Source organism: Lampetra fluviatilis, chromosome 13 (assembly GCF_964198595.1).
Source record: "Lampetra fluviatilis chromosome 13, kcLamFluv1.1, whole genome shotgun sequence".
In the NCBI taxonomy this organism is placed as follows: Eukaryota; Metazoa; Chordata; class Hyperoartia; order Petromyzontiformes; family Petromyzontidae; genus Lampetra; species Lampetra fluviatilis.
In genome coordinates, this window is record NC_136287.1 from 8,855,511 (window position 1) to 8,871,633 (window position 16,123).

The 16,123-nt window shown below is 44.5% G+C and overlaps 1 protein-coding gene across 1 annotated transcript; it reads left to right on the forward strand.

Moving 5' to 3' along the window:
- The first annotated feature begins 452 nt into the window (after nucleotides 1-452).
- Nucleotides 453-14,324, forward strand: LOC144935522 (cartilage intermediate layer protein 1-like). The gene is made up of 11 exons (XM_078862262.1): nucleotides 453-585; nucleotides 2,328-2,470; nucleotides 2,697-2,783; nucleotides 3,151-3,420; nucleotides 5,207-5,380; nucleotides 5,738-5,911; nucleotides 6,600-6,671; nucleotides 7,909-8,226; nucleotides 9,587-9,695; nucleotides 10,858-11,012; nucleotides 11,252-14,324. Exons 2-11 carry the CDS (start codon nucleotides 2,413-2,415, stop codon nucleotides 13,648-13,650), a joined length of 3,816 nt encoding a protein of 1,271 aa, XP_078718388.1. The 5' UTR covers nucleotides 453-585; nucleotides 2,328-2,412; the 3' UTR covers nucleotides 13,651-14,324.
- The last annotated feature ends 1,799 nt before the right edge of the window (nucleotides 14,325-16,123 follow it).

A 16,123-nucleotide genomic window follows, 5' to 3' on the forward strand; every position in this document is an offset into this window, starting at 1 on the left:
ATGATTCACGGGTGATTCGCTGTAAGTAATCGCGTTTGCTGACCGCGCCTTCCCCCGCTGGTCGACCTGATAAACGCGTGCACTTTTCCATCTGGGTCCGGCCCTGGCCACTTGGTCCATGGGAATTTTTGTTGTTGTTCAAATAAAAAAAAAGCCACCGAATTCCAATCGCGAGCCATCATCGACCAGAGCAAAGCAAAAAAAAACAAGAAGACGGGTATCAATCTGCGTTCTCTTCGGCGAGCTGTACATCACAGCGGTTGGGGACACCAGTGGGCGGGCTTGACGCTATAGGATTAGAAGGTGTTTACAGGATCTTATAAAACCCGAGCCAAAGCTCCCAGTGAAAGAAATGTAACTGGCCTGACCAAGCTGCAGTTCTGAAATGCAATTGAAGAGCCCCGGGGGACACCGTGGCGTGCGTATAAAAGTGTGGGATTTGCAGTGGGAAGACCAAAGTGGTGAGCACGATCCGACAGAGGGCTACTTGAATTCCGCTGCGGAGCCTGCATGAGACTTCTTCCATTCAGACAGCTGGTCAACCACAACGATAAGCGCGCAACTGTGACAGCTCGCTCTTGTTGGGTGAGTTAACGGAAAGATGTATTTTTGTTTTATTTTGTCTATTCTGCTTTGTTAATATTTAAAGTTGATCCATAACACGGATGTTTATATGATCTACATTAAGATTTTTTGAAAACAAAAACAATCTATTGAAGTCTACTTTAACTTCGGAAGATCTTGAATGACGTGTAATTTTAGATAATAATATAGTTAAATTTCGATTTAAAGCTTTCGTGACTGCAGCGATTCATCTTCTTGGTTATTTCGGTAAAGTCACGTAGAAGGGAAATAATAAAACAATAATAAAGTGAGAATTGTATTTTATTATGTTTTATTTTTATTATTTTATTATTTCCCTTCTACGTGACTTTACCGAAAGAACCAATAAGAATAATATAGTAATATATAATAAATTTCGATTTAAAGCTTTCGTGACTGCAGGGATTCATCTTCTTGGTTCTTTCGGTAAAGTCACGTAGAAGGGAAGTAATAAAATAATAAAAATAAAACATAATAAAAACAATTCTCACGACGTTTCGGCCACAACGCAAGCAGCCGTCCTCAGGCGAAGAATGAGAACATTATCAAGCTAGGAGCTTATATAGGCTCCTAGCTTGATAATGTTCTCATTCTTCGCCTGAGGACGGCTGCTTGCGTTGTGGCCGAAACGTTGTGAGAATTGTTTTATTATGTTTTATTTTTATTATTTTATTACTTCCCTTCTACGTGACTTTACCGAAAGAACCAAGAAGATAATATATAATACTTAATTAACCCTATTTCTTAATGATAGATTGTTTAAGGAGTACTATCAGTTATTTTGTACGTAAAATAACATTACATGAAAGTTTAATGTTTTATTCCATATTATTTGTTAAAAAATTAATGTAATTTGTATTATAATTAAATTAGGTGAAACCAAAAGTACGTGAATGATCCATGTTAAAAAGTCACCTTGTATAAAGTAAAACATTTTAAAGCAATTTAGAACAAATATTTTAACGTTTTAGAATGTTGCTTACTTACATTATACAAATTTCGATACATATAGTAGTTGCATCCTACAAGTGGTTACTGTATGTGTTTTTCGCTTATAAATGTGCAACTTCAGAGATCTTTTGCGGTCCGAAATGTGCTTCTTGTACTTGAACAGAGCTGTAAAATTTGATGCAAGCTTTGAGCAGCATCTGGCTTCGTGGGCGCACACATGTCATTGATATCGTACGAAAAAAACGAACTCTCTTTCAATGCTTTCAGTGTGCTTACAAATCTGTGCATGCGATACAAATGAAGCGAGGGATACTTTGGGTTAATATTAAATCGAGGTATTCCGCGGGGTGAAGCGGCGGCACGAATGGTTAGCGTAGTGCTCCGTGAACCTGGCAACCTGAGTTCGATTCCCGGCTACAAATGACGTCAGTGTCAGGTGGCATCTGAACCACTCCTGGGTCCTCACTTCACCAAACTGGCACTGACTAGCATGGTTAAGTATGGTCAAATAACATCTGTGAATGACATGGAGTGTCTTCAGCCATCAGTAGATTGACATTACGCATAATATTAACAAAATATACCTTGTTGTAAAAAACAGTGTAATGGCATATAGCCAAATCACCCAATAATGTCTTTACAGATTATACCATGGGAGTGTGTCTTAGTGTTTCACGAATGGATCAACAAATTTCAGACTACAGTCGAACGGGTCCAGCCAAATGCAGCTCTCTCAATGCTGCAACATACCCCTTACTTTTGTGTATGTGCAGGTGGCCAATACAGCTGGGGTGTTACATTCTGCATGAGAGATTGGAAGACATCGGGGTCCACAACGTTGCAACAGGACCTACAAGCATGGGGGTGGTCGGGGCGCTGCTGCTGTCCTGCGCATGCCTCTTGGCCACCGTACTAGGTGGGGAAAGGACGCCACATGGTCAATTATTCCAACGCGGATTTTATTGCGTCATTAACTAAACGCGATTCGCATATTTTCATGATTTTTATTAACGTGTTTACTACGTTTCACTCCGGTTTTCTAACAGGTGTTGTATCTGCTTGTGTATACGATATGTTTGGATGCAATTGCATGCACGTTGTGTAACGGTGTGTGTTGATAAATATGGTCATTGTGCTTTCAGGATCTCGGATGAGTGGTCCCAAGGCTTCTCAGAACCAGGCCATGTTAGTGCAGAGCAAGAACTATCCGAACATGCTGGGGAACCATGGTATGTCCCGGGACCTGATCCCAAGCACTCACGTACAGGCACGATTGTCTCGGGTTGCCACCTTCGAGGTAGAAAACAACCGAACATATCATGAAAAGAAGAATATCTAACTATACCTTAAGAGGAGATAAATATATGCCTACATGTAAATGCATGGTCCCGAGTGGTTTATCATTACGCAATTGATAAAAAAAAACGTGACTTATAATGTCCCGGGAAGACTTACAGATTTCCCAGTAGAGCTGCCTCAAAACATTTTAGGATGATCCTGAGACGACCTGGACAGGGTGGCAAGCATACTCGTGCCCCATCAACGCATCATTTGGCAATGGCGAAATTGCTGCGGTGCGCTTGTGTCCCTGTGCAGGCTACAGCGAGTGGACCTCGTGGTTTAACATTGACCACCCGGGTGGGAGCGGCGATCACGAGCGGCTGGAGGCAATCCGGTTCTACTACCGTGCGCGCGTCTGCTCATCTCCACTGGCTATCGAGGCGCGCACCACGGCGTGGGTGCCGGCTGCCAGCACGGGCGAGAGGGTGCACATGAGTCCCCATGAGGGCTTCTGGTGTCTCAACCACGAGCAGCCCGGCCAAGCGAATTGCTCCAATTACCACGTGCGCTTCCGCTGCCCAATCGGTATGGCGCTTCATCACCACCACCACCGCCACCATTATCAACATCATGAACATTAGCGCCACTGTTACATCGGTACCATCATGTTCATTAACAGAGTCGATAGTCACGGTTGGGGCCCAGGGCTGTTGTAGTTTTGGGGGCCCCTCTTTTAATCTTAAACTCCTTCCTTTTACTGTTGGTCCACCAACCATGCCTGATAATGCTCAACGCTCAATTCTGGTTTTTAAATGTGATATGTACAAATTGTAAAGCTAATTAAAAGTAAAAACGAAACTGTGTTAATTTTGGCACATAATTGGCTGTAATCCACCTAGTGCTGCTATGGCTTTCATCACCAAATTACCTCCATAATACAGTTTTTTTGGGTTAGATCACGTAAATATATAAATGTACCGTTAAACCCGCCACCACCCAACACAGCCAATTAGTAAGGTTTCTCACGTAAACAGAACATGCCAATTTGTTACTTGTACCGCACACCGGTGTGTTGGAGAGCGAATCCACAACATTTACAATCTGAGTATGACGTTTCACTAGTTATTACAACTAGCTTCATCAGGCGACAGGCAGATTTGTGTCGGGTGGTGGCGGGTTTAAGGACACATTTTTATATATATACGCGATATAACCCAAAAAACTGTATTATGGATGATATTGGTCGCGAAAGCCGACGTGTTAAACCAAATTACCTATTGGATTTATCACGATGCCACAATCACTGTGTTCCAACCATGATGAAGCTCTATAAATATATTATTGTGGAAACCCTCGAAGTTAGGGCTGCAGCCCTTAAAGTCGCTGCAAAAAGCCAGCCAATGATCACGCAGCGGCGTCACCCTTGAGTGTGCAGGCCATGGACCAGGGCCCATGGGCCCTTTAGCCAGAGGGGCCCAAGCACCGGGCCACGATGAGTGGGTTGCAAATTCGAGATGCGGCCCCATTTACTTCCAAGCACCATTGAACAGTTTGAACAGTTTATTTAGAATTGCCCTGTGAGCTAAGAAGCTCTTGAATCGGGTGCCAACCAAGCTAACGTGACGCAGAGCGAAAACGCCACGTTCCATCTGGTTTATGCCGTGCTCATAATGCACCTCCGATTTCTCACACGTCCGATTATCACGCTTGGCTACGTATGGTGCGAAAGAAGTTCAACATGTATGCATACATATGTAATGATATGGTGACACCTGCTGGCCGGGAATAGGAAGCACGGGTACGGGCATAGTTAAAGTAACCAATCAGAGAAAGAGGTGTATCTGGGGCAAAGGTAACAGGTGGGGTTAGCCGAGATACTCCGGGAACCTGCTCAATGGTTCCACGAGAGGGTGTGGTCGGAGGCAGGGCCTAGCCACGCCTGGGGGATATAAGCGGGAGTGGACCCGGGGCTCGGGGTTTGTGTGTGGATTCTTGGGTCCTGGCTGCGTCGCTGCTCGCCGACATCTCTCTCCGTCGTCCGGCCACGTGGAAGATCTCCTGCGGGGTTTCTATCGCCATCATCGTCACGTCGCCAGCCAGCGGCATAGCCGAGTGAGTGCGGTGGGACCACGCTGAGTGATCGGCCGTGTGTGTAGCCAGTAGAGACGTTAATATCTAAAGTGTTGTACTCAGAGTGAGAAGAATAAGTGTTGGCCTGTGTTGTGCCCAGTGTGATAAATAAAAGAAGAAGTACCCTCTACGCGACGTGTCGCGGAAGTCGCTCATTACACATACATGCATCTAGGGCAGGCGCACGCTCGTGTCATTGATGCAGACAATGTCCTTCCTTGACCGTACCGCCACACTCCAGTGGACAAGAAGTGGTCCGACTGGGGCTCCTGGAGCTCGTGCAGTACGAGCTGCGGTCGGGCCGGCTACCAGACGCGCAACCGGCTCTGCGTCTCTACGGGAGCCATCGTTCCACAGAGGACGCAGTGCGAGGGCAAAGGGGTGCAGGGTCGCCTGTGCTCCAAGCCGTGCCCAGGTGCGTGCCGCGCGATCGACGGCGGGTGCTCGCGCTAAGTTGGCTCTGACGTTGCGGAACAATCTTGAGGTTCCAATTTGGTCATATGCTTCCCTGTACGACTTTAAGAGTTTGACGGTAAAAAAAAAAACGTGTGCGGTTGAAATATTTCTGAGATGTGTCCCTTTTCTGGGCAGGGGGCAGGATAATTGACCGGAATGCGAAGTGTAAATTGTTGTTGTTGTTACTCGACAAATATGATTCGCATGGCTGGGAAGGCTTTCCCTGGCTTGTGAACGCAGTTGATTTGCTATGCACCGGCAATGGCTCCTGGTTCCCTGAGAATAATCTAACATGAGGTGTGCTGTTGATTTGCAGCCGTTCACGGAAATTGGACAACCTGGACCAAGTGGTCCGTGTGCGGCGTGACGTGCGGGAATGGACAACAGCTGCGTCAGCGATGGTGCTCCAACCCCGCACCCAAGTACGGGGGACTGGACTGCACGGGGGCCGCCCTGCAAAGCCGCTTGTGTGCCAAACCTACCTGTCCAGGTAATGTGCTACGGCTTGCTCACAAAGTGCCAGACTCTATTAGGAGAACAGAAGAAAGTTTTGCTGGCTGGCTGGCTGGTGATGTCACCGCGCATATTTGGACGATGACGCTGCCCGCATCTCAGAGCGTTGAGCCGGGTTCGAGTTTGCAGACCGTCACGCCTACCCCACACCACCCACCCACCCTCTACGCGGCCATGCGTCTCATTCACATGCACGGGCAGTACGTACTCGTTTTGTAAACGAGAGGTAGAGATTGCTCGCTCATGCCACTGCTGGCGGATGGGCCTCCACTGAAGGGTATTTTGGTCGACTGCCACACTGGCCAGGACGTCTTGGAAGAGGTGGGAGTGTCCACACTTTACCCCACCACACGCCACCTGCTGATCTACTCACTGTGGTTGTGATCATTTATGCTGTCTGGTGGACAGAGGTGGGGGGGAGGGGCGGGTGAAAAAAACAACATACAAAGTTGTTTCAAGTGCCTTGCCAGGAACTTGAACTGGAAACCTCTGAATTGTCCGGTGCGATGACCATTACACAGCATCTCTCCAACCTGTTGTCTTGACTTATATTCAGTGCTTTGTATTGTCCTATATTGATGCGATGATGAATGAAGCTGTGCAAATGAAATTGATGTTTAAGGCGGTTGTTTGTTTTTGCTGTACTTATTCAAAACCTGCCTCAGAAACGGTCACAAGGAGAATGGTGTCTGCTTACAAGCCACCAGCACCCCTGCCAACTCCAGCGAATAAGCCGGGTAAATAAAGTAAATACCTAAATAAACTATCTAAATGAAACACGTATTTATAAGTTAAATATCAAAACAAATTCAAAACATTCATTCGTGAATGTTTGAGCAATACATTCTCATTTAAAATGTTGCTGACGCTTTTATTTTCAATACTTTTTTTAACATTTTCAAATTTAGATTGAAAGTGTGAATGTATTAGTACTGTCTGCCTGTCTGTATCTCTTGCCTATCTGTCTCTTAGGGCGGGTACAATAACATTTTAAAAGGTGATGCAATATGAACACAAATTTAGTGTAAAGTTTTGTTATATTTGCAAACTCTTTCCAAAAATGGCAAGATTGATCGAAGGGTTCCCCAAAACGTGGAGCGTGTACATCATCACCAGTAGAGCCACAATTCAAGCTATGATTTGTCATCGCAGCCTACGGAAAATAACTCTAATAGAGCAGATCAAATATCAACGAGATTGTATTGTTAAGTTGGTTTGCTTTTAGGGACGGACCGTATACCTCCGATTAGTACGGTTAGCTACATACTACGTGTATTTTTGACATTTGACTCCTGAACCATTTTGCCGTACGCAAGAATAGAATAAACGCAAGAATAGAATGTGCAGTCACCTTTTTAGTATTACTGTATGTTGAATGTCTTTCGCACCGTACGTGGCCAACTGTGCTCATCAGAGGTGTTGGGGAAGGACAACAAACCAAACACAAAAAGCGGTTCTAAAGAAATGAATTTTCAATATAGATGAATTAAAAGTGCATAGCTTCAGTGGATTCCTAATATTGGAAGGAAGAGCGTTCTAGACGGCCGCAGACGCACATCTGAGAGCGCCGTGACCATCTTTGTTTGATGGTTAGCCGAAAGCTACTGCCAGGATGATCAGAGTTTGCGTGATGGTTTACCTTTAAAATTATAAACAATTTTTTTTATTTTACTGGGTATTGCCCACTGAGCTATATACACAAATGATAGCTCAACAAAGTGGCTTATCACGTGGAAATTTCTAGCAGCCAAATACACTAAACACATTTTACTAAATGTGGAGAGAAAACCCAAAAGACCCGGAGAAAAATCCACGCGACCACGGGGAGCGAGAGAGAGAGAACACGCAAACTCAAAATATACAGCATGCCTTAGGGTAGGGATCGCACCCACGACCTCCTGCATACCAGGCGAGGGAGTTAACATCTCGCCACCACGGCACCCTTTGCACGCTCTTTTCTCCATGCTGTCGCAGCGTGCAGTCTGGCCTGCACCGTGGGGCACGTGAACGCGGCGTGCGACGCGTGCGTGTGCGACGGTCACCTCCTGGACGGCGCCGTGTTCGGCGCAGCCCGCACCCCGCTCGCCGGGGCTCGGGTCACGCTGCTGGAGGGGCCCTCTCAGAAGTGGCTCGCCGTGTCGGATGCCCACGGATCTTTCCGCGTGCCGGATTTGTGCCCGAGCCGAGGGGCACGCCTCACGATCGAGCACGACAAGCACGTGCCGACGACGGCGCCAATCCTCTGGGCCAAGGGGCCGTTGACCGTCTTCAGCGTGCAGCTGAAGCGCGCGGGTGAGCTTGCGCGAACCTTTGCGAGTTTGTGACGCCAGTCAACAGCGTGACCTAGGCCAAAGTCGGCAAGGGCACAACGTTAAACGAGCTTTGAGCGAACGTTAAACGCGAAACAGAACAAAGAACAACATGGCCTGCTTTTGTTTTTCGTATGTTCTGTTCTCATTCTCACCCCTTTTGTAGATAAGGAAAAGCTGTCGTGAGTATTCTCCAAATTAGCATATTTTTTTATAAACACCACCACTGTTATATGTTACACCAAAAGTTTTTGACTTAACTATAATAATTTAAAATGGGGTCCTGAGCATTCAGTAGGGAGTCCTCAGTCCCCTCCATCCGCCCCTGCCACTACGGGACAAAAAAATGACAATTTCTCCATTCCCAACAATGACGACAATAACCAAGTTGATGTATTTTAGCCATTTCGTAAAGATGTGCATCGGGGTTTGTGTGTTAGCTTCTACTCATACATTGGCTAAACACTGACAAACATAGTGTCAAAGGAGTTAGAATGACTGCAGGATTATCATTAACATCCAGGATGAATTCACTGCAAGGTGAAGGCGACCCCCATGTTGTCGCCATCCTTCGTAGTCTTGACACGTCATAATCCAACTGACTTCTACACATGACCTAATCTCATCTTCGTGGTGATCATACTTCTGGGCATGTCACCTCTACCAGATACTATTCTGTTATCAGTCTTGTCCATCAGCCATCACCCTTTGCTATCTTTTTGCCAAAGCCCACTTCACTTGTCTTAACTGTCAATGATGATGTCTCTCATTTAATTTGCAAGTTTCGAAATCGTTTCCTGGTATATCAACCAGCCCGCGTTCACCAGTCTGGCGAAGTATGGCCATAAAACCACACATCATGGACATTGATTCTTAACCACATTTCCCAATCCCCAGAAACAAGGCCCCGTGGTCGGATTCGATAGGTGAAGGAGCAAGGGGTGCTAAGAATAACTGTGTGTGGAAGACAACCAGTAATGCTGGGTTGAATTATCTTAGACCTCTGTAGACTATATGTTGAATGTGAAAGCGTGTAGGTAATCATAAGAACAAAGCTATTTGTTATCCTGGTATAGAACCTTTAAGTCACTCTGGATTTGATCAGGTAAGGGAATGGAATAATATGTACTATATTAGGAATGTTTATCAAGAGAGGGAAAAGACATATCGAAATAAAAACATTATATAAATGCCATTCTATGAACTGCAATTTCAACTACATATGACACAGAGCCCTACATTGCATTATTCACGGCATAAGTTGTGCATTTGCTCTCCGACAGTGGTATCCTTACACACATTATATCAGTGCGTGTTTTAATGAGGTTTGTTTGCTCTGCCAGTAAAACCACACGTCACCAAACACCCAGAGGGCAGAATGCGCTACGAAGGACAAGGCGTGAGTTTGTGCTGTAAAGCAGAGGGAACGCCAACTCCAGAAAAATACTCGTGGTAAGCAACGCTACTTCGTGCACACATAACACATGCAGTGAAATCGTGACCTCATGAAAGTCTACAATGTCGATCGAAGGAGTACAAATAAGAGGAAGAATACAAAAAATGGAGGTCCGGCCCATACTTCCAATTTCTGAAATGCACCCTAATCCACCAACCTCAATCGCTTTTTCTGCGCACTCGTGATAACGTAGGTTATATGAGTTGCGCGTTTATAAATGTACTTATTTACAGTACTCTTAGTTTTTTCGGTAAAGTCACGTAGGTAAAAAATTAAAATTAAAATTAATAAAAATAAAATAATAGAATAATAATCTATTAATTGATTTTTATTAATTTTAATTTCAAATTTTTACCTACGTGACTTTACCGAAAAAACTAAGAGTATGAATCCTTGCAGTCACGAAAGCTTCAAATCTAGAATTATTTACAGTAGTTTTACGACCACGGAAGACTACTTAAGAGATTGGTGCCGGAAAGATGTGCACTGCTTGAGAATAATGGCGCAAGACAGAGGAAAGTGGAAACTAATTACGAAATGTGCGGTGGACACCTACGGTCTATCTGCCCATGGATCGTGATGATGATTTAAAGTATATTTAATTGCATATTCTGTTAATAATTTTTGTTTATGTATTTGGTGCCAACGCCATCAACATTTTTCAAAACTTGAGCCACCGGTATTAAATTAAAAGTGGCAATATAATTAAGCCAATGGCCACCGGCAATTTGCAAACAACATTCCAATCTCAAAACCCAATTCATGTTTGTACTTAACCCACACTAAACGAAAAACAACTGGCCATGTCTTCGTGTACATGCCAGGTGTACATTACTTATTGTAGGGAAAGCCAAGGAGAGAGCGTGGTTCTTGGAACAATTCACAACATGCCAAGCTGTGCTCGTACTTACAATAGGCTGCAGGCGCTGGAACATGGTAATGGAAACATTGTTGCATGATGCGTGATATCACTGCTGGAAAAAAGCCACATCACTATGTAACAATGTGCTACTTTTGCTGGATAGCGGTGCATGTGGCCGCGTGGTGTGTCTATGCCAGGGTGCCTCCCTCTTTACTCACCATCGTGTCCGAGACGTGAAACACTTCTCTGGGCTGTCATCTTGAAAGTGTGCTTCTCATTTGTAATCTTGCCCCAAGGTATCACAATGACACTCTGCTAGACCAGGAGGTGTATAAACATGGCAACCTCGTGCTGAAAAATCTAAAGCCGTCGCAAGCAGGAGAATACTACTGCAAGGCAACAAACATTGCTGGCTCCATGAAATCTTCACCAGCTACCCTATATGTCGTGGGTAAGGACTGCATACTATGTTATCTAGTTTCAATACATTCATTGCAGTGATTTAAAGGTTATTTTGGGCTCAATGTATGGTTTACTTTGTGCAGTACATTTCCAATTTATTTCAGAGAGTACAATCCAATAAAGGTTTTTATTTTATTTTTACACAGTAACTGCACCTTTGTGTCCACATATTCAATTGCTTTAAGATGTCCCTTTATTAATGTGTCCTACTGTATGTTTTCATTACAGAAAAAGGTAATGCCCCATGTGACCCAAAGCCTGAGACAAACTTGATAAGGCTTCCACACGACTGCTTCCAGAACCACACGAACTCGTTTTTCATCGACGTGGGGAATTGTCCCAAGAAGGTGTGCGTCAAGGAACTCGACTTTGACCTGCGCTGCAAGGACAGTGTCAGCCACTGCTGCGGCATCACCAGGATGGAGAAGCGGGACATCCAGTGCAATGGCTACACGCTGCCCACCATGGTGGCGGCCGAGTGCGGCTGTAAGAAGTGCACGCAGACCAAGATGATTGTGCGCGGGAGGGTCGTGGCTGACGACAACGGGGAGCCGATGAGGTTCGGCCAGATGTTCATCGGCAACATTGCCATCGGGTTCACCGGCTACAAAGGCGACTTCAACCTGCAGGTGCCTCCGGGCACGGAGAGGCTCGTGGTGACCTTTGTGGACAGGTTTGGGAAGTTTGTGAACAGCACCAAGATCCTGCTCTTCAACCACAAGGGAGGAACGGTCTTCCACAACATCAAGTTGCAGAGAAAGAAGCCCGCCATTCCCATCGCTTCCACTGTCACCAACACGATTAGCCTGGGTGAGATGGAGGGGGAAGATCCAATTGGGCAAATAGAAATTCCGCCCAACTCATTCTACAAGTTGAATGGGGAGCTGTACAACGGCACTGTGCAGGCCAGCGTCACTTTCCTGGATCCGCGAAACATCACGACAATGTCGTCTGCTTCGAGCGACTTGAACTTTGTAAATGACAATGGCGATATGTTTCCCTTGCGTACGTATGGCATGTTTTCTGTTGACTTTAAGGCGGAAAATTTGCAGGAACCTCTGAACGTCGGACAGGTTAAGGTTTTCCTCGACTCGGCACAGGTTAAAATGCCACAGCATCTAAAATCAATGAAACTGTGGTCTTTAAATCCAGAGACCGGAATCTGGGATGAAGAAAGCAACTTCCTGTATGAAAAATCCAAAAGGCGAAAGAGGGAAGAGCGCACATTTCTCATAGGAAACGTGGAAATTAGAGAACGCCGGTTGTTTAACCTTGATGTACCGGAAAATCGCAGGTGTTACGTTAAGGTGCGTGCTTACAGAAGTGACAGATTCTTTCAGAGTGAGCAGCTTGAGGGTGTAGTGGTCAGCCTGATTAATATGGAGCCGCAGGAAGGGTTTTCCGCAAACCCACGCGCGTGGGGAAGATTTGACAGTGTCATCACGGGTAAAAACGGTGCTTGTTTGCCAGCCTTCTGTGATGAGCTGGTCCCAGATGCTTACACTGCCTACGTGACAGCCAACATTGGGGGAGAAGAACTGGAGGCAGCTCCGTCCAGCCCCAAACTTAATCCCAATGTTATTGGCACGGCTCAGCCATACCTAGGAAAGCTTGAGTACCGACGTACTGACCACGATGACGAAAGGTTCAAGAAGACTGCTTTCAAGATTAATTTAGCAAAACCAAATGCGAACTCCCCAGCAGAAACTGATGGGCCAATCTATCCTTTTAAAAACATCAAACAGTGTGAAGATGCCCCTTACAATGCTAATCATTTCAGATTTTATAGGGTGGAAGATGACAAGTATGAGTTTAATACCGTTGCATTCAACGAAAACGACTTGACAACCTGGAACGAAGATTACCTGTCCTGGTGGCCAAAACCAATGGAATTTCGTGCCTGCTTCATCAAACTGAAAATCAAGAGCTCCGCATCCGTGATGATACGTTCCCGAAACCTTGGGGGCACTCACGTGGAGACAATCGACAAACTCTACGGCATTCGCGACATCCGCAGCGTCCACACCAACCTCAAGGAGAACGTGTCTTCGGCATGCATGGAGTTCAAGTGCAGCGGCATGCTCTTTGATGAGAACCTCATTGATCGCACGCTGGTGGAGATTTCGACGCAAGGCGACTGCCGCCGGGAGAACATAAACGGCATGCTCCAGGAGTACCTGATCAACCACCCACCGCACATAGTCAACAACGAGACGCACGGCTTCAAAATGTACGCGCCTCTGGATCCGTTGGGACACAACTACGGCATTTACACGGTCTCGGATCAGGACCCCAAAACCGCCAAAGAAATCGCCCTCGGCCGATGCTACGAGGGCTCGTCGGACAGCACGTCCCGCGTCATGAAGCCCGACGTGGGAGTAGCGGTGACCTTCGCGTGCCGCGAGAGCAACGTGACGCGACAGAGCCTCTTCCAGCGCCTGCAGACGTCGCCGGCCGAAACCCTCGCCGAGATGGGGCGCGAGATGCGCGGCGGCCTCCCCGGGAGAACCCGGTTGGTGTCCAGCCGAGGTCAGGTCCGCAGTGGCCGGAGGCAGCAGCCGCAACAGGCCAGGGCCCGGCTCGTGAGCACGCGGAGATTCCTGCAGAGGAATCGGTCCGCTCAGTGATCGGAAGGGCATGGTGAACTCTACGACTGAAAGATTGACATGTGGAAAGGGAAAAATAAAGCACCGCCCCCCCCCCCATCTTTTTAAACTAAGCCGTCTTGCATTGCACGGGTGGGAAATGTATGGATGGTTTACAGAGATTGGAAGTTATTGACATACGAAGGAAAGATTTTTGGGTTGTTGACGGTCTTACAAATGCATTGAATGTAAAGGCATTTTTGTTTGGAAAGCCGCATGTGCATTTGATTAGCATGAAACTATTAGTGACTATATGAATGAGCATTTTTTAAAAAGTGGCTAAAACATTACAATGTGTGAGAAACATAACATTTTTAATCGAAACTAATTGATTTTGCCAGTGTACAAATAACAATGTGCACATATCGACAAAGCACTATATGATGACACTACTTTCTTTACATGGTCATGTTTTAAATAATTAAATAAATACAACATTTCACATTTCTGCTAACGTATGCTTAAATAACATGAAGAAACTGCAATTTGTTTGGCAGCTTATATTTAAAATTTGCCCGCTAATGCAATATCATTCAAAACATTTAAATGTACAATACTTAAACTGAGAAAGCAACTAAATGTGTAAGTATACATGAATTGATGTGCACATAACAATCACCATGGTAAAGAGTGCGCAGACCATTGGAGTTATCATTCACTCCAAACTGTCTTTCTCTTGCCACGTTTCTCAACCTTATTGCTCCATCTGCGCAACATCTTCGGTGTCTGCCATTTCGACATCTGCCAATTTCTCATACCAGCTAATGCCCGGACGCTGCTGAGAACCCTCATCCATGCCATCAAATCCAAACTCGACTATTGCAACTCTCTCCTCTTTGGCCTCCACATATCCCCCATCACTAAACCCTAGACGATTCAAAATGCCACTGCCAGACTTCTCAACCGCACCCATGAACAAGACCACGGTAATACAAGCTGCCGTGGGCCCCATTTTCCACCTTCAATATCGTCCATGGATTCACTCTTGGCTCCCTCTGCTTTCTCATTGCGCTCTATCCTCCACCATGCACTTTCTATCTCTAAGCTTTCTCTGCTAGATTCCTTCAGTCAAACTTCGCTCATTGTAAAGTTGCGCAATTTCCTCTGCTGGCTTTTTCGTCTGGGGCTTCCTATCCTAAACTATCAACTGCCTGCTTCTGTTCAATTCCAGCCTCAAGACCTTTATTTATTTTCCTCTATGACCAACTGCACTCTCTTCATAAAATTAACACGCTCACTGCTTTTGTACAGTGTCTTAATATGCGGTTGCATTTAGACACTATAAAAATCCAAAGTGTATTGCGGTATTATTTTAGTTTGATATTGAATGATACTGAACTTTTTCAATAATGATAAATATAAAAAATGTCAGGTAATTAGCACTAATATGAACTGTTCAGAAATATATGACTATATATTATTGGTACATTAACATTTTAAATGCATTTATAGGAACATCGTATGAAGAAAAAAATCAAGATAATGTTTAGCTTTGGTACATAACGTTTATAGACTTCAATGAAAAGTTCAATTTTACAACAGACTGTACTTTCAAATTGCATGTCTGAATTCAGTTTACTGACATGAACTAAATGGGTGCTTGTTTTCAAAATTAACTTATTTCCACTTAGTATTGTTTTTTAGATACTAGAGATTAATGATGCACCTAAAATGATGTGCATTAATTAATTTAACCTGAATCGGCTGATGGAGTGTGTATTATCATTTGAACAATGTTACGTTTTTAAACAGTGGAGAAACTTCTACATACTTGGAGTCTGAAGGTTAATAAAAAAAATATTTACTGATGTTGTTTTATTTTTTTAGATTAGCTGTTTTATGTACATTTTTCTTTTGGTGGTTTATGCAAAAAATAAGCACTTTCTATAAAAGCCCATGCTTGAAAATTCAAAAGAACGCAGTTTACAATGGAAACTTCTACAAAAATAAATACTAAATAGACTAACTGCTTGATAAATGAAGACCAGCTATTGTTGTGTATCTGCTGTGGTATCTTAAAATATTACTATTCACAATATACTGGACTATTTCTAGACATTTAAATAGGGTTAAACTGGCCATTATAGGTGGCCATTTAACACCAATGTCCGGCGTGTGTAATATTTTTTCTATTACTACAATGCCATAAACATTTGGTTGCTGTGATGATAGTGTATTGTAAATTCAATGATTTGCAATCTAAAAAACAAATTGCACGTTTTTTGGTCCCTTTATTAATGTGTGCTTTAGGCAGGACACATCCCCAGAAACGATTCAAAATGAGCACAATAATTAAAGCTGGATTCCTAGTAAGCCTAATTTTTTGTAACCATGACAATATTGAAATCAAATGTATTTCGTAATACATCAGACTGTTAACACGATCCTAATGTTGGTATGAATACACTGCATATATGCTTAAACCGTCAAATTATTTGATTTGTAATCTTGAATG